Source organism: Lates calcarifer, linkage group LG11 (genome assembly GCF_001640805.2).
Source record: "Lates calcarifer isolate ASB-BC8 linkage group LG11, TLL_Latcal_v3, whole genome shotgun sequence".
In the NCBI taxonomy this organism is placed as follows: Eukaryota; Metazoa; Chordata; class Actinopteri; family Centropomidae; genus Lates; species Lates calcarifer.
Window position 1 is genome coordinate 2,950,796 of NC_066843.1, and position 22,814 is coordinate 2,973,609.

The 22,814-nt window shown below is 42.1% G+C and overlaps 3 protein-coding genes across 4 annotated transcripts; all 3 read right to left on the minus strand.

Moving 5' to 3' along the window:
* Positions 1–2,068: 2,068 nt before the first annotated feature.
* nucb1 (nucleobindin 1) lies at positions 2,069–6,595 on the minus strand. 2 transcript variants are annotated; one of them, XM_018672163.2, is made up of 13 exons: positions 6,495–6,595; positions 5,190–5,313; positions 4,981–5,088; positions 4,763–4,895; positions 4,382–4,485; positions 4,101–4,286; positions 3,913–4,003; positions 3,758–3,816; positions 3,579–3,671; positions 3,407–3,496; positions 2,809–2,979; positions 2,612–2,729; positions 2,069–2,518 (listed from the first exon to the last, which is right to left on the minus strand). In XM_018672163.2, exons 2-13 carry the CDS (start codon positions 5,307–5,309, stop codon positions 2,433–2,435), a joined length of 1,359 nt encoding a protein of 452 aa, XP_018527679.1. In that variant the 5' UTR covers positions 5,310–5,313; positions 6,495–6,595; the 3' UTR covers positions 2,069–2,432. The 2 variants fall into 2 exon arrangements, with proteins under 2 accessions (XP_018527679.1, XP_018527680.1); XM_018672164.2 differs by having other exon boundaries at positions 6,462–6,565.
* A 193-nt stretch (positions 6,596–6,788) lies between these two features.
* ccndx (cyclin Dx) lies at positions 6,789–14,539 on the minus strand. The gene is made up of 4 exons (XM_018672165.2): positions 8,967–14,539; positions 8,649–8,864; positions 7,641–7,970; positions 6,789–7,550 (listed from the first exon to the last, which is right to left on the minus strand). Exons 1-4 carry the CDS (start codon positions 9,225–9,227, stop codon positions 7,401–7,403), a joined length of 957 nt encoding a protein of 318 aa, XP_018527681.1. The 5' UTR covers positions 9,228–14,539; the 3' UTR covers positions 6,789–7,400.
* Positions 14,540–14,677: 138 nt separating this feature from the next.
* On the minus strand, positions 14,678–21,354 carry tbc1d17 (TBC1 domain family, member 17). Its single transcript, XM_018672166.2, is given in 18 exon segments — positions 14,678–15,478; positions 16,010–16,096; positions 16,413–16,511; positions 16,513–16,530; positions 17,004–17,101; positions 17,298–17,397; positions 17,772–17,872; positions 18,225–18,341; positions 18,448–18,542; positions 18,627–18,730; positions 18,820–18,945; positions 19,071–19,241; positions 19,361–19,472; positions 19,600–19,783; positions 19,869–19,980; positions 20,067–20,144; positions 20,224–20,319; positions 21,232–21,354. Coding segments are annotated over 18 exon segments (1,887 nt in total). The 5' UTR covers positions 21,259–21,354; the 3' UTR covers positions 14,678–15,316.
* Positions 21,355–22,814: the final 1,460 nt, after the last annotated feature.

A 22,814-nucleotide genomic window follows, 5' to 3' on the forward strand; every position in this document is an offset into this window, starting at 1 on the left:
AAGATAATGTGTAATCACAGCAAAAAGTAAAAGTTAAATTACTCTTATTGAAGAAAATAAGTTATTGTGTTATTGTACAGGAACTGCTACTGTCAACAAAAAGTGCATCAGATTGTTTGTGGTGCATTTAATAATTGTGTTTTGTTTTTGAGTAAAATCCAAACATGCACAGTAACAGATACATGTAGTGGAGTAAATAGTATTCTTATGTAAAGTATCAGTAAAAAGAGACACCCCACCCCCACCCCCTGGAGCGCAGTGTACACACCTGATCACACAACATGGTGCCCTCCTGCTGTGACGTCTTAACAGTCCCTCTGACAGTGTGTTGACAGCTTCAGTGCCACCTCTGGTCACAGACTGTTGGGATGAAATGCCAGAGCTGCTGCTGCTGGTGTGGACGATGCCCTCTGCAGAGCAACAGATACAAACACAGCATGGACCTGATACAGGTGAAGAAGAACCAGGATCACAAGTTTCAGAGGAAAGCATAATCTGAATGACATTTGACATTTCAAAATAAAAGCACTCTGCTTTTTGTGAATCCTACGGATGAAACCATCATAAATACTCACTTCATGACTCAGGCAGCCTCCTTAAGACATCTTTATTTGGCTGGTGTGACAGTGGTGAGTGACAGGAGGCAGCTGCATGGACACCAGAAGAGGATATGCCCCCCCGCAGGGTCATGAGAGGTCAGCGGGTTAGAGGAATGCTGATAGGAATGCACTGAGCAGCAGCCAGGGGAGCATCTCGTCAGTACAGGACAACAACAAGGATCAGTGGGTCCCTGGGGAGCCATGACAGTGGACAACAGGCCCAGAGTCTGTTGAGACACAGTGACCCAGAGGAGGAGGAGGAGGAGGAGGAGGAGCAGGGTGAAACCAAAGGATTACAGGGATTTCTTAGCATTAATGCTGTAAATATAATGTTTTAGGTTTTAATACAATGAATAAACATGTTCTTGGAAGTTGCAACTTCATATCTGAAGAAAAATCACAGCTGTGATCTTTTCAACTCATGTTTATCTTGAAAAAACACAAATAAAACGAAGGAATATTAGGAAAAATAAACAGACAGGGAAGTATCAGAGTGAATAACTTAAGACTTATACTTAACGGCTGGGTTCACTCACCTCTAATCAAGCCATTCATTCATAGTAGACTGAAGACAGGAGGGTTGACTGATGCCATCTTTAACCGTTATCGGTAAAGAGAAGGTTAATGCTAACACTCACCGCTAATGGTGATGCTAACGCTTGTCGCTAATTATTTAGCTCGTTAGCCTTACCTTCGTCCCACAGGTTGCAACAAAAACAGCTCCAACGCTTGTTTTAGCATCCAGACTTGTAATTAAGTTTCTCATCGTGCTAACAAACCGAAGCGACGACTAAAACGTTCGTTTTATTGTATTTCTTACTCGTTTTTTCTGCTTGTTTGTCTGCTTTGTTTGTCCGTCGCGCTGCTCTTCCGCTGTAGGTCATAACCTATGACGACACACCCCAGCCAATATGCTGATTGGTCCGCTAATTATGTTCCCGCCTAGCAGCGTCTGCCTCTGATTGGTCGAAATAACGCTAGCCAATGGAAAAAAGTGAAGACTGAGGAAAGGCTTGGCGAAGCGGAACGGTGACATGGAGGGTTTGTTCCCGCCCGTTGCTGGACCCTGGACAGAACAATAACTGTTGCCGTGGCAACATATGTTAGCTAGCTTAGCTAAACAACGTCTCTTGAACTCACAATTCAGCATATTTAAACAAAGATCAACAACTACTACAGACTATTATAGATTTTGGTGTTCAAGTTACTTGAATTCAACAATTAAGGACGCACTATAAATAAAATATGGAACATTTACCTACCTGAATAAATAAAAGATGGAGTTCAACATATAGAGGATATATTTTCACTAAACCTACAACCACAGCCTTGCCAAGCAGTCATAGAGTGATGGTTATCAACCAATAAATCAACCCAGTTTGTTTAGAGTGACAGTGTCAAAAAGACTGGATCTTAGGAAACAACAGGGATATGATACAGTTGAAGTAATTTTAATTCACAAAGCCTGGTTAAGAGGTTTTAAATTAAGACTTTATTTGAGGATGTTTATGAGTTTACACTGAAGACCGTGCATGGATGAAAACTTCACTGAAACTGAAGGGTTTTTTTAATGTACATGTACAGATTATCTGTTGTTTTGAGATCTTTAATCTAATGTAGACCACAGAAATGAACACACGGTACAATATGTCATGATTCACGAGCAGAGTCTGCATGAATTCATACGTACAGTTCACATAATTCAGTGTGTAGAGCCCATCTGGAAATCTGTGTCAGTGCAAATCAGAATGTGTGTGTTTAAATATGTGTGTGTTTGAGTGTGTGTGTGTGTGTGTGTGTGTGTGTGTGTTAAGGCTGTTGGAGCGTGGTGCGTTAAGTGTGTAAAGGCAGATTCTGTGGAGGCTCTGCGGGCAGATTATTCTGGCCTTCAGCTTGGTGATCAGCTGGGGCTTTTGCCTCTGTGGAAAAAAGGAGGAAGAAAATTCACTTGACTGAAAACTAAAACAACACAAATCCATACCAAAAAATCTCTCACATCTCAGTTTGTTTACCTTTATCTTCAGGTTTATGTGCCTCTGGTTGAAACTGTAGTTCTCCGTTGGGACCTGCAGGAGGCTGCCCGTCTGCTGCCTGCTGCTCCTTCTGTCTCTGGGACATCTCTAACACCGCCTGAAATAAAAAAAACAGTGTTATAATACATGCTGAAAACTGGGGATCAGGGTCTCAGATGGCATGGATGGACAGTCACCTGCTGGTACTCTCTCTTCTGGGCCTCCAGTGCTTTGCCCCGCTCCTTCAGCAGCTCCTGCTCCTGACGTAGCGTCTCCGCCCTCCTCTTCAGCTCCTCCTCTTTGTCCCTGAGCTCGGCCTCAAATCGCTGGAGCTCCTCCTCCGTGTACACCGGCTTGGCGTCCAGAGTCTGGAGGAGACGGCAGGGAAATGATGGTTTTTTATCCTCTCACTGTTTCAGCAGAAGGTAATTTAACGGCAGCGTGAGGAGACATCGCTATATATCCCTACCAGACTCCATTGAGAAAAACAGGAATTTTACCGAGCAGCACACAGGAGCTGCTGGAATACAGCTACCTCGATTGGTTAGTTTGTTTGTGTTATTGTGTGACTTTCAGCGATAGAAGAAGTCTTTGGATAAGTAAAAGTACAATATCAGTACAAACCTGTCTGGAATCCAGTCCTGCTGTGCACACACCTTTATTTAACCAAGCAGGAAACAGTAACTAACCAAAACACTCACATTTGACATTTTCCAGCTTCTTTCTTTTATCTGAACCACATCTGATCATCCACCCCACCTCCCCGCCCCTCACACCACCTCTGGGGCTCTTTACCTCCCACTCTTTGGGGCTATTGAACTCCTTCTTCTCTGTGGATTTGAGGAACTCCTCCAGGCTGACGAGCCGGTCCTTGTTTGTGTCCACCTTCAAACACAGAAACGTTAAGATACGTCACACAAAAGCAAGACCGATTGATGGGAGATCAACGTAAATAATCAGGACTCACATTCTTCATGATGTGCTCCCTCATCCTCAGTCTCTCCTCCTCCATCTCCATCATATCGTCCTCCTCATTCTTTGGGTCGTAGACCTTCTCCAGCTGGAGGAGGGAGATGAACAGATGTTAGCTGCTGCAGGGACGCAGGGTTAAAACAAACCCAACGAGTAAAACCTTCAGTTTCTAACCTCCTTAGTGAAGAGAGCCTCCAGTTCCTGCTCGTCTAAAACACCATCTTCATTTGTATCTAAACAGAGCAGAGAAGTCACGACGACTGGATTCGTATCAAACTCATCGGTATGAAAAGAAGAAAAGGGGCTGTGAAGGAGGAGTAGCTACCCACCGTGCAGTTTGAAGAAGGTTTTAGGGTTGAACTCTTGTGGATCCAGTCCGTCCGTCTCCTCCCAAACTTCCCTCAGCTGAGCAACGCTTCCCTGAAGGTGACAAAACGCAGCAGAAACACGTAAGAAAGCTCGATCCACTTCCACCTGTTTCCATTGATAATGAACACAGATGCATCCGCTGTCCCACCGGAGCGTTGACTTTGGGGTGCTGGCGGTGCTTCTCCTTCAGCTCCTGCATCCTCTTCTCCTCTTTCTCCCTCTTCTCCTGGTCCAGGCCCTTCAGGTACTCCCGCCTCTCGTGCTCCTTCAGCATCTCGTAGCGCTTGAACTCCTCGTGTCTCTCGGCGTCGTAGTTCTCCAGGTCCTTGGTGGCCTGGACGAGGAGGAAACAAGTCATCATTAGAAAAGTGGGCTCACATTTAAAACAAGGCAGGAACAGACGTCTGATCAGCGTCATTAGGATCTTACTGTTGAGATCAGCAGCTCGAGGTCTTTGGCCTCAAACGTGTTTTGGTTGTGTGGATCCAGATGTTCAAACTGCTTCAGCAGGGACGCGTGGTCCATCTGCAGACCTGCAACAGCAAATACATGACTTACCAACCACATAATTATTCTGGTCTTAGCATTAGATCTGTTATCTATTGTGACTGATCAGATGAAGAGAGAAGATCAGCTGTGAGAGAAGGAGGGACTGAGTCTCATTGTGGTCTCAGTAAACATGTAGGAAACGGGGCATCGTACAGTCTTTGACCTCTGTTTTTGTTAGTTTGTACTGAAAATAAATCAGCCAAATGAAGGGATCATTAATTATGTGTAAATCTGACACAGTCTGCAAACGAGTCCACTCACTCTGTGTGTTGGTGCTGTCCAGTTTGGCCTTCAGCAGCATCCTGAGACGAGACACCTCCTGCCGCTTCAGCTCATCCAGGCGAGTCCTGACATTGTGACCGACCAAATCCAGCTCTTTACTGAGACGACCGTTCTGATGGAGAACGAAATAAATACTAAATGTCAGGAAGCTTTGTGGGTGAGGATGAAGAGAGAAGCAGCAAGAGACGGATTCTGACCTTGATGTCCTCGGTGTTCGCCGTCTGCAGTTTCTCTCTGAAGTGAGGGTCCGTCTCCAGAACCTCGATCACCTCTCTGAGATACCGGTCGTAGTACAGACCCGTGTCCTGCAACAGTGTGTTGTAAAGGGCAGGTTATTCACCCCAAACTGAATCTCTGCTAAAATCTCATATCAACAAGAGAACAAGTTAGAGAATGAGTCTGTTACCGCATTCTCCTCCTGGACGTCCTCTTTAACTTCCTGGTTGTCTCCATTGCGATCGATAGGCACTGACCAGACCCCGGCAGAGATGGAGAGAAGCAGCAGCCAGCCAGGTTTCAAGTTCATCCTCCTTCAAAATAAAAGACGGAGGAAGGAAGGAGGTGTGTGAGAAATAAAAACTAGCCAGGGTGAAATGTTATATCCTATTTCATTCAAAAATATCCTCTTTTATTCATGTCTCTTCTCTTGTAGTTCGCTTTAAACCTTTCACAAATTCATATTAAGATTGAATTTTATTATTCTGTCTTCAGTCTTATTCTGCTCCCTCATTGTGTCTTTTTTACATCGCCTTGTGTTTCTTTTGCATCATGTCTTCCTGCCTCATGCAAGGCACTCTGAATGACCTTGTTGTTGAATGGCTCTATACAAATTGATTTGCACGCTTAGCAGATTGAAGCTTCTGGTCATTGCTCATTGTAGTTATCATCATCATCTATTTCACACCTGAGCAGACAGCAGAAATCTCTATAAAAACATGAACACCGGACTCCAATCATAACCAGGATAACTCCCTGTGTGTAAACATACTAACTGATGGCAGTAAGTTAGCTTAAGCCAATAATGTGTAGTGTAAATAGTTGGTGGCTGGTGTGTATGCCGAATTTACAAGGAGACCATAGAGACTTATAAAAGGTCTAGAGTTGAAAGTTTTTTGGACGTGTGTTTATTCACCGATATGAAGAAGTTAGAATATTATATTTCTTAAGCGGAGTTTGGCGTAACGATCCGTTCTGGAAAGCGCCTTTTCTGAGATAAATGGACAGGGTATATTTAGTCTAAGACGTCAGAAACGTCGCTTAACTGAAAATAAAACACGGTTTAACTGTGATATTAGTTTTTTAATGGCATTGTTTGTGTTTGTAGCTTGTTAGCTAATTAGCTTGTAGAAGGACAACACGGATGCGGATGAGAGGTTAGAGTGATTACGACGCAAGAGAGAAACTGGTATTCCTGTGGCTGTAATCATTTGTGACACAACACCTGAGGTATATGTGAATTAACGTTTGATTTTTAAAAGATTTCAAACACTATTTGCTCTTTAACCGTAATTTTAAAGGTGATATAACAGGTGCTAGTTATCCATTACCACAGCCGCAAGCTACGGGAAAAAAATCTAGAACAGTTCCTCCTCCGTTGTCCTTCTTATATCTCATGACTTTCTCTGAAATTTTAATCAAACTCAGCTGGTTTAAAAACTAGAATTTAAATTTGTCTTACCAGAGAAATGTCCTAAAATAGCTCGTCTCTTACCGCGGGTGTGTTTTTGATTTCTGATCCAACGCCGAAAGCACGATCTGTATTTGCGTCGGAGAAAATTGACGTCATGGCACAGGAGCGCTGTGCTGCCTTCAGGGACCGTCGGGATTAATAGAAGTAGTATTTTTTCTTTATGAATAGACGACTTAAATATAGGATTATCATTCAATTATTAACTCACAGTGAAAGTAACATCATATTATGATGGCAAATTTGGTAAATCATTAATTCGTTTAATATCAAACATATTTTGAGCAACTGTTTTTTTTCTTTTTCGTACTTGAGCTCAAAAATATTACCAAAATAGTGATTTTAAAAATAAAATAAAAAAGCAAAAACAGTCACCAAAACTTCCTTCTGCCTAGGGGTCAAATAAAGAGCTTATTACGTCCCACTAGAGTCAGATGAACTGCAACTAACAGCAAGAGCTCTATGCTATGAATAACACTTGAAGGCATCATTATCCTATTATTAAATAATAGACACAAACTATGTACAAAAGTTTTTAATTGTTTTAAAAATAGATTTGTTGTATATTTAATTCAGTACATGAACACAAAGTCATGGCAAATTGAAATAAATTAACATCAAAGGAGACAACAATTGCACGTGATAATAAATTAAAGGTATAAATATTATGCATCAAAATAACATCTACATCCCTACAATAAAATTAATAGAATAAAATATGGCACATGGGAAACACAGTTGCAAAATTGTTCACAAATAAATAAAAATAAATTAGCAGTCACTCAATAATAATAACAAACAATCATGTCAACGTGTATAAAACCATGTCTGAGCATTTTGAGGTCATTTTCAATTTATATCAGTTTGACTGATGAACATGGAGGGCTCTGATTGATTTACACTTTCAATGCAACACAGCTGATTCAGTGTTTAGAAGTCAATCTCCCTCATGTCAGTAGGAGTCCCGGCTCTTTCGTTCTCCACCTCCTCGTCTTTCTCCGAGGGGCCCTGCTGAAGCCCACTCCTCAGCCGCTGCCGGAGGCCATGTTCGATCATCTCGCTGTAGCACTGCAGCACCGCCTGAGCAGCAAGAGGAAGAAATGAAGGATTGTTGTCACAGATGCAAGTCAAATAAACGTATATGTGCAGTCTCAGACTCCTCAGACTCACCAGGTCAGTCTGGCACAGCTCTGCCAGTGCTTCACTCATCAGAGCCAGCTGAGAGGGGCCCCTGCTGCCCAGACCTCTCAGTGCACAGTTCAGCGACGCAGCAGCAACAAGTGACGGCGGAGCTCCAAGAAACCGGGAGTCGCAGACGCACATGGCGGCCAGCGTGTCGCTGTGCCGCCGCAGGGTGGAGAGCAGCTCCTCCTCGGACTCGCCGCCGCCTCCGTCTCCTCTCTGCGGCTCCACGGAGGCGAGAAAATGTGGGAGGAAGTCCTGAGGAGTCACGGCTGCTGTGTCCCAGCGGAGCGTGGCGAGGATGACTCGCTCCATTTCCTGAGGACGGAGGGAACAGGTGCATTTAAGAGAGAGAGTTGTATGATATTATGAGAATAAGTATTGTGTGTGCTAATACTGTCAGCTTGGATTTGGTGCATTTAAGTTCAGTGATACTGAAACAGAGCCATTATATCCTCATTGATAATCACTGATTCACCTCAGTTTTAGGTTCAAAATCAGATAAAAGCACCAAAGTTAAAGTGAAGCATTCAGTCAAAATGTTTTCACAGCTCAAACAAGCTTTTCAAACAGGAGGGTTTCCTGCTTCTCCTCATCATATTTTCTAAGAAACTGAATCTTTTCGGTTTTTAACTTTTTGTCAGACGTCATTTTGAGCTTTCAGGCAAAAATCATCACTTTATTTGTCAAAAAAAGAATCAAAATATGATATTTTGGGCTGTGGTAGCTGGTAATAGGCGTCTGTGTGTTGTTTTCCCCAGTTAACAGTATAGATTCTATGATTGATCGGTGAAATAAACAATATAAACTGGAGGTTGCTGCCTAATTTGATTGGAAATTCACATCATCAGATACTTTTTAATTTGTTTGCACTGTGATATGACTGCTCTGATGTTTTCTCATTAAGATTAAACACCATAAAAAGGTGTAAAACATATTCTGTGGTTAAAGTGAAGGTTTAATTAGTTTACACTCAGTGTAAGTAAAGTTACTCACCCTCAGGGTCGAAGGCTGGAAGCTGTACTCAGCTGCAGCGCAGAGTGTGTCGGCGGTGACGTTGTCGCACTCCGTGAGTTTGGAGGCGATGAGGATGCAGCCGGCGGCCAGGCAGTACGGCGAGACGGGCAGAGACAGAGAGGCGGACAGGAACCTGTCCATCAGAGAGACGGACAGAGGGAACACGGCCTCGTCGCAGCCGCACTCGCAGCACACCTGCAGAGAGAGAGAGAGGAAACGCAGAGGTGTCACAGCTGCAGCTCTGCAGCATCACCAGGGTTTGGATTAAGAAACCTGGAGCGTGAGAGAGTTTCGTACCTCCAGGGCCCACTTGGCGAGCTCCTCCCTGCGCTCCGGGTCCCTCTGGATGAGGGTGACGTAGAGCATGGAGGGCATGTACCGCTCCTCCACGTGGAGCAGCCTCTGGATCACACGATGCCCCGACACCGTGGGGTCCCAGGCGGCTCGCAGCTGAGACGGGCCCCTGATGTGGCCCCGGTCCTGGTCCTGGTCCTGGTCCTGGCTCTGGTCATCCTCCACCTCCTCGCACCACAGAGACACAGACATGCCTCTGTCCATCTGCAAAGCCTGATGGGTAAAACCTTGTTTACGTCCAAAATGGGGAGGAAACCTGTCGCCTCCCTGCAGATCCTCGTTTGTCCTGCTTTGGTTTGGACTCAGTGGTCCTGTGGTGCTCTGCTGAGTCTCACCCTTCAGCTACCTCCACAGAGTTTTATACCCAGCAGGGAGGGAGGGAGGGGGAGAGAGAGGGAGGGGGAGTGGCTGGGAGGGAAGGGAGAGGAGCGCAGAGAGGGGCGGGGACCCTCGTGAGTGACATAAAATAAGAAGAAGACAACAATACGCTCTGAGCAACAATCACTCCAACAGGTGGAGAGAAGACGGAGAGCACGGGGGGGAGGAGGAGGGAGGTTAAGGGGGGGAGGAAAGAGGAGCAGACAAGAGAGGGAGTGGCCCGCAGGGGACTGAGCAACAGCTTGTCCCCGACAGTGAAAGAGAGAAGGGAGGAAAAGAAAAGGCTGCGAGGGGTGAGAGGCAGAGAGAGAGAGGAGAGGTCACCTCCACACTCTGACAATGGGAAGAGACAAAAGGACGAGGGTGTTTGTTTACAACGTGAGGAGGGAAGGCAACACGTCAGAATCCTGCCTCATCTGATAAATGTGAAGTGTAAAAAAACAGAAAAATAATGTCTATTCTTAAAATTATTTCTCCAATTTTTGATTTGTCCTGAGAGATACTGGATAGTTTTACCTCTGTAGGCAAAATTAAACAAGTTGTTAAGGAAGGTAGAGCTGAAATAATCAGTAATATAATCAATTATTCAGTTGACAGAGAATAAAATCGGCAAGAATTCTTATAATTGATTAAAATTTAAATAATTTTGCAAGCAAGAATGCAGCAAATTAGCTGATTCCAGCATCTTAAACATGAAGATTTTGTTTTTTCTTCCCCTTTTTTGATTATAAATTAAATATTTTTTTCCTTTTGCATGATTTTTTTAGAAAAAAACAAGATATTTCAAAATGAGAATGAGAGAAATTATTTTGCTCAGATTTTTCATTATTTTCTGACTGTTTCGTAAACAAAACAATATTAAAACAAACAGAACATGAAGCTGCTGGATGCAAACAACATAAATACAAACAAGGAAACAATGACTTAACTGATCCAGAAACTGCAGAAAATAAAAATATGACATTATTTTTGAGAATTTTAATGATTATTTTGAGATAATAATTCATTATTTTGAGAAAAGTTATGGTTATTTTAAGATATTAGCTCAATAGTTTAGTAAAGTTTAGAATTATTTTGATGTACTGACTCACTATTTCAAGAAAATTCTTTTTTTTAAGATGAACTCATTATTTCAAGAAAAGTTATTGTTATTTTGAGATATTAGCTCAATATTTAGAGAATGTTTATAATCATATTTCGAGAAGGTTTTTCATTACTGTTAAGTGCTAAATCATTATTTTGGTAAAGTTTCTTGTTAAACTGACCTGCAGCATCATTTTTAATGATCACACCAGGAGAAATGTGCTTCAAAAGCAAAACACATTTTGTTCAGTTTCAGTGAATTCATAATCTGAAATTTTGGGAACAACTTGTCTAAATTCTCATTTTCACGTCACCAAGAGTCAAATTAGTGTAAAAACAGTAAAAGCTGCTTCATTAATCTCATATTTCTTGGTCAGAGAGAGAAGAAAATGCAGTAAAAGTAAATGTGTTCATCAAAGTTTTGGCTCCTCTCTCTTTTCTCTGAGGATTCTCATTGTCAAAGCAACCTGTGTCCCGTCGGCCTCCCCTCCCAGCGCCTGTGGCAATCTGCTGCTCGAGTTTAAAGAGCAGCGAAGCCACCGGGGAGGGCTGGGCGAGGTATGTGCAACAGACAGTGGAGCCGGGGCAGGTCAATGAGCCGTATTGTCTCCCTTTTCAAATCAGTGTCAGACAACAGCCCCTGGCCTTCTGCCTGCTGCTGGATCCTCTCACACACACACACACTTTACACATTCACGGGGTAGACACACTTTTCACACACTCCCCGGGGACTCCTCTGACGGTCACAATGGGGTCGCACGCTCACCAGTGGAGAATACAGATTGTATTTGACACAGTCATTACAGGTGGCTTTTCACACATTAAGGCTTCAATGGCAGCTCATGTTTCCAATGAGGAGTTAAATGGACGAGCGCACTGACACCAGCAGGACTTGATTTCAGCTCTCATACTCTATTCAACCTGGACGTGACGACTGCTTTACTCACTACGACTAGAAGCAGATTCACGGTCATGTTTATAATAAATCAACTTCAGAGGTTTTTAATTAAAATTATAACATTTAATTTAGTGATTATGGAACTGATTCTTTCATATTTTACAGCAACGGAGGAAGTATTCACATCCTTTCAAAGTAAAAGCAGCAATACTGTAATGTAAAAATACTCCATTACTTAAGTCCTGTCTTTAAAGTGCTGCTTCACTAAAACTAAATATGTATTATTAGCAAAATGCAGCTAAATTATAAGAACTGAAACTGAACTTAGTATAAGAAAAATAATGTTGTATTATTATATTATTGGAGAATTATTGCTGATGTATTAATGTGTAGGTGGCATTTGACCTTTTACCTTTAATCTGTGACATCAGGTTGTTTTATGTAAAGATTTCTTTGTGTGAAAATAAACAGTAAAAAGTAGAAGATCTCCCTGTGAACTGCAGAGGACAATAAACCGGCATAAAATGGAAATACTCAGGTAAATGTACTTAGTTACAGCAGTCAGCAGGGTTAGAGCGGTGAATATAAACTTGGATGTTTAAATAAAGAAAACAGAAAAACTATATTTCACATTTTAAAACCCTCAGTTTTTATAGTTTTCTGTTACAGATGAGTTTTAATCTGTGAGTTTGATGTGGTCTGTCTGTATCAGTGACAGCAGATAAACTGACATATGGACAAACTGTCTGAATCACATAGCTGGAATTCCTGCTTTCAGATAAAGAACATGTTTGTAATGAATCTGTTTCTCTTATTTGCAGCTCAGAGACATCTGTCTTCTTAGATTTGGACTTTTCTGTGTTTGTCTTTTTCAAAGAGAGTTTAATGAGTGAAGCCTCCTGTTATTACTTTCGGTGGCTGCAGAAATTTTCTTCCACAATAATCCACACGATGGATCCACTTCAGAAGGTTGTACACTGTTATCAGAGGTTACAGGAAAACTGATTGAACCTAATGTCATAACTGCATTATTTAGTGTAATTCCACGTACAACAGGTGTCTCTTGTTGCGTTTGTTCTCTTTGTTATCATCATTTTATTTAATCCATTCATTTATTTTTTGTATCTACGTCGTCCTGATTTTGTTTTAGGTTCGTTTTCTTGCTTTAATTTTGTTTTGTTGACGCAGTTGTATTGTTGTATTTGTATATATTGTTGTTGTGTTTGTGTTCACTTAAAAAATGCAGAAAAATGTTAACAAGTAGAGTGGAGAAAGAAAAAGGAAATAAAGGAAGTTGTGCTGATAAAAAAAAGGTATAAAAATAATCATAATAATAATAATAAAATCAATAATAAAGTTTCACACTAAGCGGCAGATTATTGATTGGATTTTGTGATAAAAGCAGATTAAACTCTGATTTAAGTGATAAATTTAGGCAGAATAAAGAAGAACTGACAAAATCTAAATAAATAAAACTGAAACCTGTGAAATTATCGTCCGAACACACACCCAGAGCAAAGGAAAGCACAGGGAGTGGATGCAGAGCCACATCATCTACTGCAGATAACAGCTTTTCTAATGAGACCATGAAGAGGCCGTAATCCTCCGACACTCGGCTCGATTGTGGCATTAGTGAGAGAATATGGGGTTTAAAGCTGTCGACACGACCCTCGCCCATAAAACAGGCTTTGAGAGGAGCTGAAAGCAGATTGAGTTTGAATGAAGGAGTGAGTGAGTTTGGCTCTGGCAGTCAAGTGAGGTCAGGTTGGGCGAGGAGGAGGAGGAGGAGGAGGAGGGTGAGGAGTGCCAGATCGCCGGTCCCTGTTTAAGCACCCTGTTAAATTCATACATCGCAGCTGTATTCAAACAACACGGATCGAGGGGCGGAGAAGAGACAGCGACGGGAAAAAAGGAGGTGTGGTTAACCCCGCCCCTCATTTTCCAGCTCATTTCCCGGGACAGTGGAGAACAGAGGTCCTATTTTCCCCCTCAGCCATTCACCTCACACTGACACCTGCTGGTCCTCCCAGAGGGGGAGGAGAGGGGAGGAGGAGAGAGGAGGGAGAGAGGGCAAAGTTTAACCAGTTCACAAGTTAAGATACTGGATTAAACAATGTTACTGTCACACTGGAATAATCAGAGTTTATCAGTTTAATCCCAAAACTACAGCTTTTATATTTGTGTTTATCAGCTGTTCTTCACTTTGAATTATTTTTAATTTTCATCTGTCGTCGCACAAATCATCCACAGCTGTGAGGAACTTCTACTTCACCTGAGTATTTCCATTTTATACTTCGACTCAGAGGGAAATATTCTTTTTACTGCACTAAACATATGATCAGATCATCAAAGCACTGATTCTTTACTCTTACCTAGTAAAAGTACTTATACTGTGATGTCAAAAATACTTAAATACAGTTAGATACTTTACTCTGGTGGTTCCCAGCCTGGGGGTTGGGTCCCTCCAAATGGCCGCCAGATAAATCTCAGGGGTCGTGACTTTATTCATGGGGAGGAAAGAAGAAAAACAAAGTTGTGCTGCACAAATTTCTATTTATTCTTTGGCCTTTTCTGCTTTTTTATCATAAAATATCAGATAAAATCATCTGTTTCAGCCTCATACAGTTATTAAAATGAAAACATCCGAGAGGTTTAGAGAGGAATTATCTCTCTCAGTATTAGACACTTAGATTTAATGTTTTTTAAAGTCAAATTAAGACTGATTTTTGGACATAATCATGCAGGTAAATATAAAGTTTAAGCATTATATATGTGGTCCTGTGCAGAGGCAGGTTTTCTGTAGGAATATGGTCGGTAGAGAGGTAAGTGCAAGTATAAAGTAAAAAGACAGTTTTAGGTTCAGTGGCAGGTTTAATGATTTTTAACAGCAGAAATGTGGACGTTAACGCAGAGGAGCTTGACTTATTTGACAAAATAAAGTTTAAAATTGGGTAAATTAAATCAATTAAATGTTTCAGATCTCACAAATTTTAATTTAAGACCATGTAATGACTTTTTAAGAACCTGCAGACGCCCTGTCATGAGCTAAAAAGGCTGAGTGTTGTATTTTTTAATAGTTTATCGCACATTTTTTTAATGCAAAACCTAAATCTGAAAGTAACTAAAGCTCTCAAATAAATGCAGAGGAGTAAAAAGTTCAATATCTGCCTCTAAGATAAAGTGAAATACTTACATAAAATTATATCATTCTTGAGTAAATGTACCTTCCACCCGTAAACAAAGACCTGGCTGTGAGCAGACCAAAGAAAAGAATAAGGTTGAAAACTCTGCTTCATTAAGATTTAACCATTTATTTGGTAATAATCAGCGGATGAAAATGTTATACAGATAATTACAAGGCTTAAAGTATCACCACGCCGCGATGTGAAAACTATAAGGCATGCAAAAACTTTGCATAGGGCTGGAATGGCGTCGTACAGTACTAACACGGTGCTGCCTGTGAGCTCATCCTTCATCTTCTTCTTCCCTTTTTTCAGAGAAAACAGCGGCGAGGGGACGGCGGCGGCGGGGGGAGGAGTCTAAACCAAACTCAACAAAAAGCACCGACGGCACGCGGACGAGCGGAGGCGAATAAAGTTCTTAAATAAGTGGTGAAAAGGTGAAAGAGCAGCATCAAACGGAGGATGGAGAGACGCACAGGATGTAAACAAGTGACAGAGCTGAGGTGGGAAACGAGGAGGACGATCGTGAAGAGACGGAGCACTGCAAACACGACTATAGTGTTTAAATATCTGGGACTGTAACATTCATGGGTACATGAAAAGAAAACTGCGTCAACAGCGCCCCCTGCCTCTGACAAACAGTAACAACAGTCTTCACCTCATTCCTTCATGGAGTCATACACAGTATATATGTATATTTTTCATATATAAATATCTCCCTCTCGTGTCTTAGTGTCAGTCCACCTGCAGATTTAAGGATAAGTGGGACCGTGTGCTGAATCAGAGGAGGCAGCTCCCGCCTGTGTTTCCCCGAGGAGGCGTTGCGTCTCGCTGGCCTGGGAGTCCGGGCTGTCGTCCTCGGAGCTGGAGGGGACGTACAGACCCAGGACCTGCTGAACCTTCAGGGGAAGCTCCTGGAGGAGGAGAGGAGAAACAGAAGCACTGAGAATCTGATGTTCTGTCTGTAATGCAGCTGATCTACTTATTAAACACCAATGAGACACAGATCAAACCACATTCACCTATAAAAACATTTTAAAGTGTCACTGCAAAAGCAAACGGATGAAGAATTCAGGATAGACAGTGCACATATTTAAACAGATGGAACTGATTAATGTTAAGTAAATGCATAAAAATGAAAATAAAAACATCAATTACACCCTGTGGAAAAACAGAAAATACAGTTTTCCACACGATTTTTGAAAGAACAACGTTTATATAACGCAAAACAAATGAGAAAATAACACAAACAATAATGTTGAGACTAATGTTCAGGAGCCTGATACAGTCGACAGCAGTGATTCTCAACATTCCTGGTTTGTGGTATCTTCAACTAAAGAGACTGTATCTGCTCATGAAAGAAAAGTTGTATTTTAGAAAAAGCAAACATTGAAGCTTCTCTCCAGATATTTTGATTGACTGTGATGAGGTGAAACACTTCTTACCTTGCACTGAATCAGCTGCAGGTAGATCGCCTCTGCTCCGCGGAGAACACTCTGCAGATCCAACTTCATCGTCAGCTCGTTAATGTGCTGCAGATCGATCACAACAAAGAAATGAATCCACGCATGACTCGCAGGTTTCTGTCTACACCACGTCACAATTTCTCCTTCTGTTTCTGAGATATAACGTTGAATAACGTCCAGAGAAGCGTTTTTGTTTTGACCTTTTATATATAAAATATCGTTTTAAGTCCAAATTTGAAGAAATTCCCTGCAATGATTTATCACGTTCACAAGAACGAGACAGAAAACAAAACGCCTCCAGCCTCTGCGGTCGCCAGATCAGAAGCATAAAAACATGAATATTAAAAGACAAAGTGACTGCAGTCGTATCCTGAGCACACACCTTCAGAATCGTGTTGAAGTCGTGGTCGGAGCCGATCAGCTCTCCTCTCTGAGACTCCAGGATGGAGCAGGCGATCAGCAGGTGGAAGTTGTCGCATGGGAAGTCGAGTCCACAAGACCTGAGGAGGAAAACAGGAAAAGTTACTCATTTTTTAATACTTCCTTAAACGTCAAACACTTTAAACACGATGTTATGTTCATCACTGTGCTCTAAAATTAAGTTTAACACCATCAAGGCTCAGAGGACCAGTCTGTGGGATTTAGTGACATCTAGTGGTGATAATGCAGATTGCAACCGGCTGAGCACCCCTCCCCTCTCTGCTCCCTTTCCGAGCCTGAGGGAGAATCTATGATGACTTTCAGGTAATGGAAAAACACTAAAGGAACTCTCTAGAGCCAGAGTTTGGGTTACTGGAACATGGCAGCTCTGTGGAGAAGGCTCCGCCCCCTGTCTAGATACGAAGTGTTCATTCTCAGCTGACAAAAACACAACAGTTATATTCTGATTATTCTCCATTTCTGCAACAGATCCCCTGAATCCTACAAACCAGTGACGTTTTAGCATGATAAAGATTTTCATCAAGATTCTCACCTCCCACAGAGTGAGGATGTCCTCGAAGGAAAACTCTCTCTTGAACCAGATGAGCAGCCAGCGGAAACAGAAGCAAAGCGAGCCGCTGTCCTGAGAGTCTGAGGGACAAAGAAAAGGAATGTGTTTTTATTTAAACTGAGAGACAACCAGTGCCTCTTTATTCTTGTTTCTGCCCTACTTTTCACTGCACTATCCTCATGACTTTTGCTACACGTGCCCAGCTTCGCCTCAGGGCATTAGGGTTTTTTATTTGAATTGAATCCAGCCTGTGTGGGTGAATATTAGCTGACTAACCCAGGAAGTCACACAGCTCCGGGTCCAGAGCCTTCAGCAGGATACTGAGCTGCAGGAGCTGCTGCTTCATGGCCTCCTGAGACTCTTCAAAGTTCTGGTGCTGCAGGAGAAGAAAACAGGAGAGAGGACCGTCGGTCACCAGGAGGTCTGAGCCGGTCAAATGAAGTCTGCTATTTATACGAGCTGCTGAGTTTGAAACTTTAACAAAGATCACACTGAAAAACATCCAAAAAACAAACCTAACAATGTGTGCTCTAATTTAAACCAGAACCACTGATGAAGCCTGAAGTCATCACGTAATAATTTCCCCGACCAAACTAAACCCGAACAATCAGGTTTGGATTTAAACTCTGAGTCAAACTTTCTGTTCTGATATTAGTGCTGTTGCTGAGCTGCAGTCTGATATAACACAGCTGCACAGATCTGAATCTCCTCTGATTGACTGTGACTAAAAACAGAGGTATCTCTACTGACCACCAGCTCCATGAAGCCTGTGAGACACCAGAAGGACTCCACCTCGTTCTGGGTGATGAAGAGGAGAGGAGAGAGGAGGTCGCTCATCCCCTGCACGTAACCTGCACGAAAGGAAACAAAGAAATCTGATCCAGAGTTTTACTGCAGGTGCTGTGCTGTAATATAAACCTTGAAATGTTTCCCAGTGAGGAAATATTTTCATTTGTGAATTCATACTGTTACATATTGACCTCAGAGTTTATCTCTGACTTTATGTGGATTTAAAAACCTCCACACAGTCTGAGGTCGTCAGGTAAAGCTGTGGTCTCTCACAGTTTCTAAATCTGTGTGTGCCAGGGTTAGAAACCTGTTCCTGTTTCAGACTAAAGGGATTCTGGGAGTTTCAGCTGTAAAAACTGTCCGACCAAAGTGATGCTTTATTTAAATCGGAAGCCCATTTTTAAAAATACATACCAAGGTCAAAGTTGTACATGCAGTACGTCATCAGCACATCGTGAAGCAGAGTCAGTCCTGGGTTGTCGTTCCCAGAGAAGAACGTATTGTGTCTGTCTGTCCTGCTGACATCTCTCTCTGTCACAAAAGAACAAAGACAAGTTCAACGTCAGCGTCAGTTGCCGCTCTCGCCGGCAGCTGACAGACACAGATCTTCTGTTTCTGGACAGACTGAGGAGCTGACCTATCAGGCTCCTGTAGCCTCTGAGGAGGGAGTTCCTCATCTCCTGCTCTTCGCTGACAGACTTCCACTGCACCTTCATCCTGAAGTACTCGTCCCTGCAGACACAGAGGAGCGTTACAGGAACAGGAAAGGTGAGGAGAACGTGCTTATTTGCAAACAGAAGTAATAAAAACACTAACGTTTTGACCCGCAGAATCTCCTCCCGTTCTTTAGTAGTGCTGTTCCATGGATAGAAGCCCAGGAGGAACTTCCAGACCTCCTTCCTTAGTGTTGGTGTGATGCCCTGCACGGAGGCAAGAACAGCATCAAAACATGTTCATCTGGGAGACAGGAGGTGTCTTCCAGATGCTATCGCTGTATTTACAGTCTTACCCCTCTGAACACAAGCTCTCTGATTTTCTCTGGGTTTTTCACGCGGCCCTCAGGGTCCAGAAACTCCTCCCATTTGTCCAGAGGCCGTCCCCTGGTTACGTCTGGTCTGGGACCGAGCTCCACCCCCTTAATGGAAAGACATAAACATCTGATTAAAGCCGCTGATTCTTGAGTTTCTTTTGACCTGTTGATATATTTATAATCTCTATATCTTAAACACTAACATCTGCCCTAAATGGTTCTTTTCTTACACAGGTGATGAGCTCAAATCCTGGCTCTTCATCAGACTGGGGGGGCAGGTTAGGATCCTGAGCAGTACGTGAGTGGGCGGGGGACTCTGGGGGCCGCAGGGCCGCCCTGAAGAAATTAGTGACTTTGGAAAATCCACCGAACGTAGTGGCGTACGGGTCCTGGATAAATCTCTGTTCACGTAGAAAGGAAGCAGAATTAGAAAGAGGAACAGATGCAGAGGTGTTTTAACGTTTTAGGTAGAGTAGGTGGAGTTCATCTACTCCCAGTATTATCACGTAAAATAAATTACCGAAACAAGATCCGAGCCTCCGTCATCGAGGAGCTGCAGCTTGTCGAAGGACTGAGAGAGAGCACCTGAGTCATGTGGGTAGGCAAGAAACAGCCGTCCATCAACTGGTGACCTGATGATAACAACAGGAGTCATGTGATGTTTTTTTCCCACTCATGTGATGTGTGTGTCAACAAAGATGTAAACAGCTGTGAACACACATCCCTGAAGCTGTGGGGGTTTACACTGATAATACTCACTGGTCCAGGATGATGTAACGATGCAGAGCCCTCAGAAGTTCCCTGGTTCCTCCTCGGTGGAAGTGCAGAGGAGGCAGTGGGTGCCCTCCTCTGCTAGTCAGCACTAGAAAGTTTCGACCCAAAGAGAACCGGGCCCTCCGAAGAGAGTAGAGCTCCGACAGAGGCAGAGAGAACGACCACTGACCTGCAATTGAAACGGGGGATATTTAGCTTTAAGAATCTGTCTTAACATAACTCTTTCTCCAAAGTGACAGAGGTGAAAACAGCACCTGATTCTTTGACTGGAACATGTTCTCGTTCTTTCTTCACAGTGCTGATAACTGCCCAGTCCGGCTCATAACCAGGGTCAAAGTTTGTATCCTCCTCCCCTCCTTCTCCATCCTAATTAGAAAAAAAACATTGATTAGTAGATGAAAATATACGTCCATGTTGTCCTTTACATGTGTAGCAAACTCACGATTTCTGACCTTTTTGGAGTAGAGTACAGCAGGGGCACTGCGGCCCTCATCCTCCAGTGGGCTCCACTCTAGAGCTGGCACCCCAGCCTGAAACAAAGACATGTTTAATCACCTCACTGCTTTTCCCGTTTTCTCTATTTATATGAGGTTTGACATATTTACTTACCCGCTCCACAATGCGGATAAACCCCGGGATGGTAGTGTCCTGGTTACTCCTCTTGGCGTTTGTGTGGAGGTACACCCCCTCCTTCTCAAATATCAACTGAGGAGGAAGGAATCCAACACAACTGTCAGGTTGTAAAATGTAAGGTGAGATAAGGAGCTGGCTCACCTCTGTGTCAAAGTCTGTTTATGGAGACATGCCTGGTTGGTGTATAATAACTCTTAAGCTAAGGATTATGTTTATTATCAATCAGTCTGATCAATCAATCATTTCCCCATGAAAAAAATAGCAAAATGCTTAAAAGATGACATATTCAGATTGTTTGTTTTGTCTGACAAAGAGACTAACATCCAAATATATTCAGTTTACTCTCATATATGAAAAAGAAAAGAATAAACTTATCTTATTAACAATCAAACATGAGCTTTATACTGGCTGCTTCTCTCTACTGCTTTCCTGTTTTCACTTTTTGTCTGTCACTACTCTCTGTTATGTTGTGACATTGTTAGTAATGTATTAACCAGATCAACAGCTTTATTATATAACTACTCGTGGCTGTGGCAGGTAAGTGAAATCACTTAACAACGGGCTGGTGGATGACAGAGACAGATCACATGATTTCAGCGAGCCTCCCCAGGCAGGTTACTCAGCCAGACACAATAGGAAAACTCGGGCAGAAAAACTTAGGTAGACTTTGCTGTGATGAACCAGTATCGACCGACTTAGCAAGAGAAATATCGTGTCTGTACGGTTGAAGACACATCTATCGGCTGGCTAAACAACAGAGTCCGACATTTTAAACATCAGCCGGATGGTTACACGTAGCTGACAGATTTATTTTATCGAACATTGATGGAAACCGATAGCTAGCTTCAAGTGTTAACGTCAGCTAACACTGACAACAAGCTCGAGTAGTTCCGACCGAAATATCAAAGCCGAACTGTGGGGAAAGTCGTCAACATTCACAAATTTAAACACAGTCGGTAAATTATTGTAAAAATTTAGAAATACCTTGTAATCTTCAACGTTTTGTTCCATTCTTCCGTCGCTTGTGTTACTGCTTCGTTCTTCCAAAACAATGTTACGTCACACTTCCTGCTTACGGAAAGGCCCGCCCACCATGAAAACGTCATGGAACGGGAGCCAATCAGATCGTGGTACATTTACTGCGCTACTCTGTGTCATTTTTTAACGCCGTAAAACGAGAATAAACGACACTCAACGGGCTTCGTGACAGATCGTAACAAAAGAATACTGTGATATTACCATAGACTGTATATAAACCTAAATATCTCTATATACAGACTATGGATATTACTTTAAAAGTATTAACATCAATCATTCTGTGGACCGAATATTTTTATCCAAACGATTAGAAGAATTTTGGGGGATTCTAGAGATTTTTCCAAAGTGATATAAGTGTTTTTTTAAAGACCTCTTTGCTTTTTCAAACATCAACACCAGAAAAACTGATATTTAATTTTAAATCGAATCTAATGCAGTGCCGCAGTTCCTCATTGTGACCCACAGAGGGCAGTGAACAATGACAATCAGTGTCAAAGCAGAAACTTTAAGAAATGTAGGAACACTAATGATTAAAACCTTCACAGTAAAGTAGTATTTATTGCAGGGTTGTTTACTTGAATATGTTATGCATAACTGCCTTTTTCTGTCACACACACATATGAATAACTGTCACTTTTAAACATGACATAATTACCAGTCACTTCTTAAAAAAGGATGCCCCCTGACTTCTCAGGCCCCTGGCTCTGTGCTTCCTCAAAAACTTTCAAAATAAAGCACATTAGACAGCAGTTTACGACAGTAATAATCACTGCAGGGCTTATTATTCTGATAAATTCATATTACTGTATCAACAGATACTGTTAACATTAGAACCAACATTATTAATAACGTTACAATACTTTTTTCTCCACTACTTTAAACTAACAGCTGCACTGACTGGTTCCCTTTCACATTAAAACTTAAACTGAGAAACAACGCGTGTAGTTCTGAGAGCAGCTGGGGGGTGCGTAGGAACAGGTGAAGAGAAGAAGGTGGGCTATACACGTGCACGAGAACCAGGCGAGGACGAGCCCGCCCACAGAGCTCGGTCACGTGCACAACGTGCGTTCGATTGGAAGGCAGTAAACAGGTGACGTCAGAGCAACGCCAAGTTGAGCTAACTGAAACAAAACCGGATGGTAGCGGAGTTTAACTTTCAAATTAAAAGCTTACAATAGTCATAGTGGATTATTTTTTAAATAGAAATTGAAATTTAACTAAAAATAACGTAATTAATTGTATATAAACAGTTGATATTAATCTGAAAAAATGTTTCCTAATGGCAGAGTTTCTATATAGAAGATACAGGACAAATTGTGCATGATTTTTGTACATGACCTGTCTATTAATATGTAAAAAAAAAAAGCACTCCTAACCAAGTCACAAGAACTAAGAAAATAAATAAATAATCACAAGGAGCTGCAAACAAAAGAGTCACCTAATAATTAATAGTAACATATTAACTAGAGCTACTATTGTTATTGTTGTTTATTCCTCGCTATCATCTAGTTATAGTACAATTCTGACTA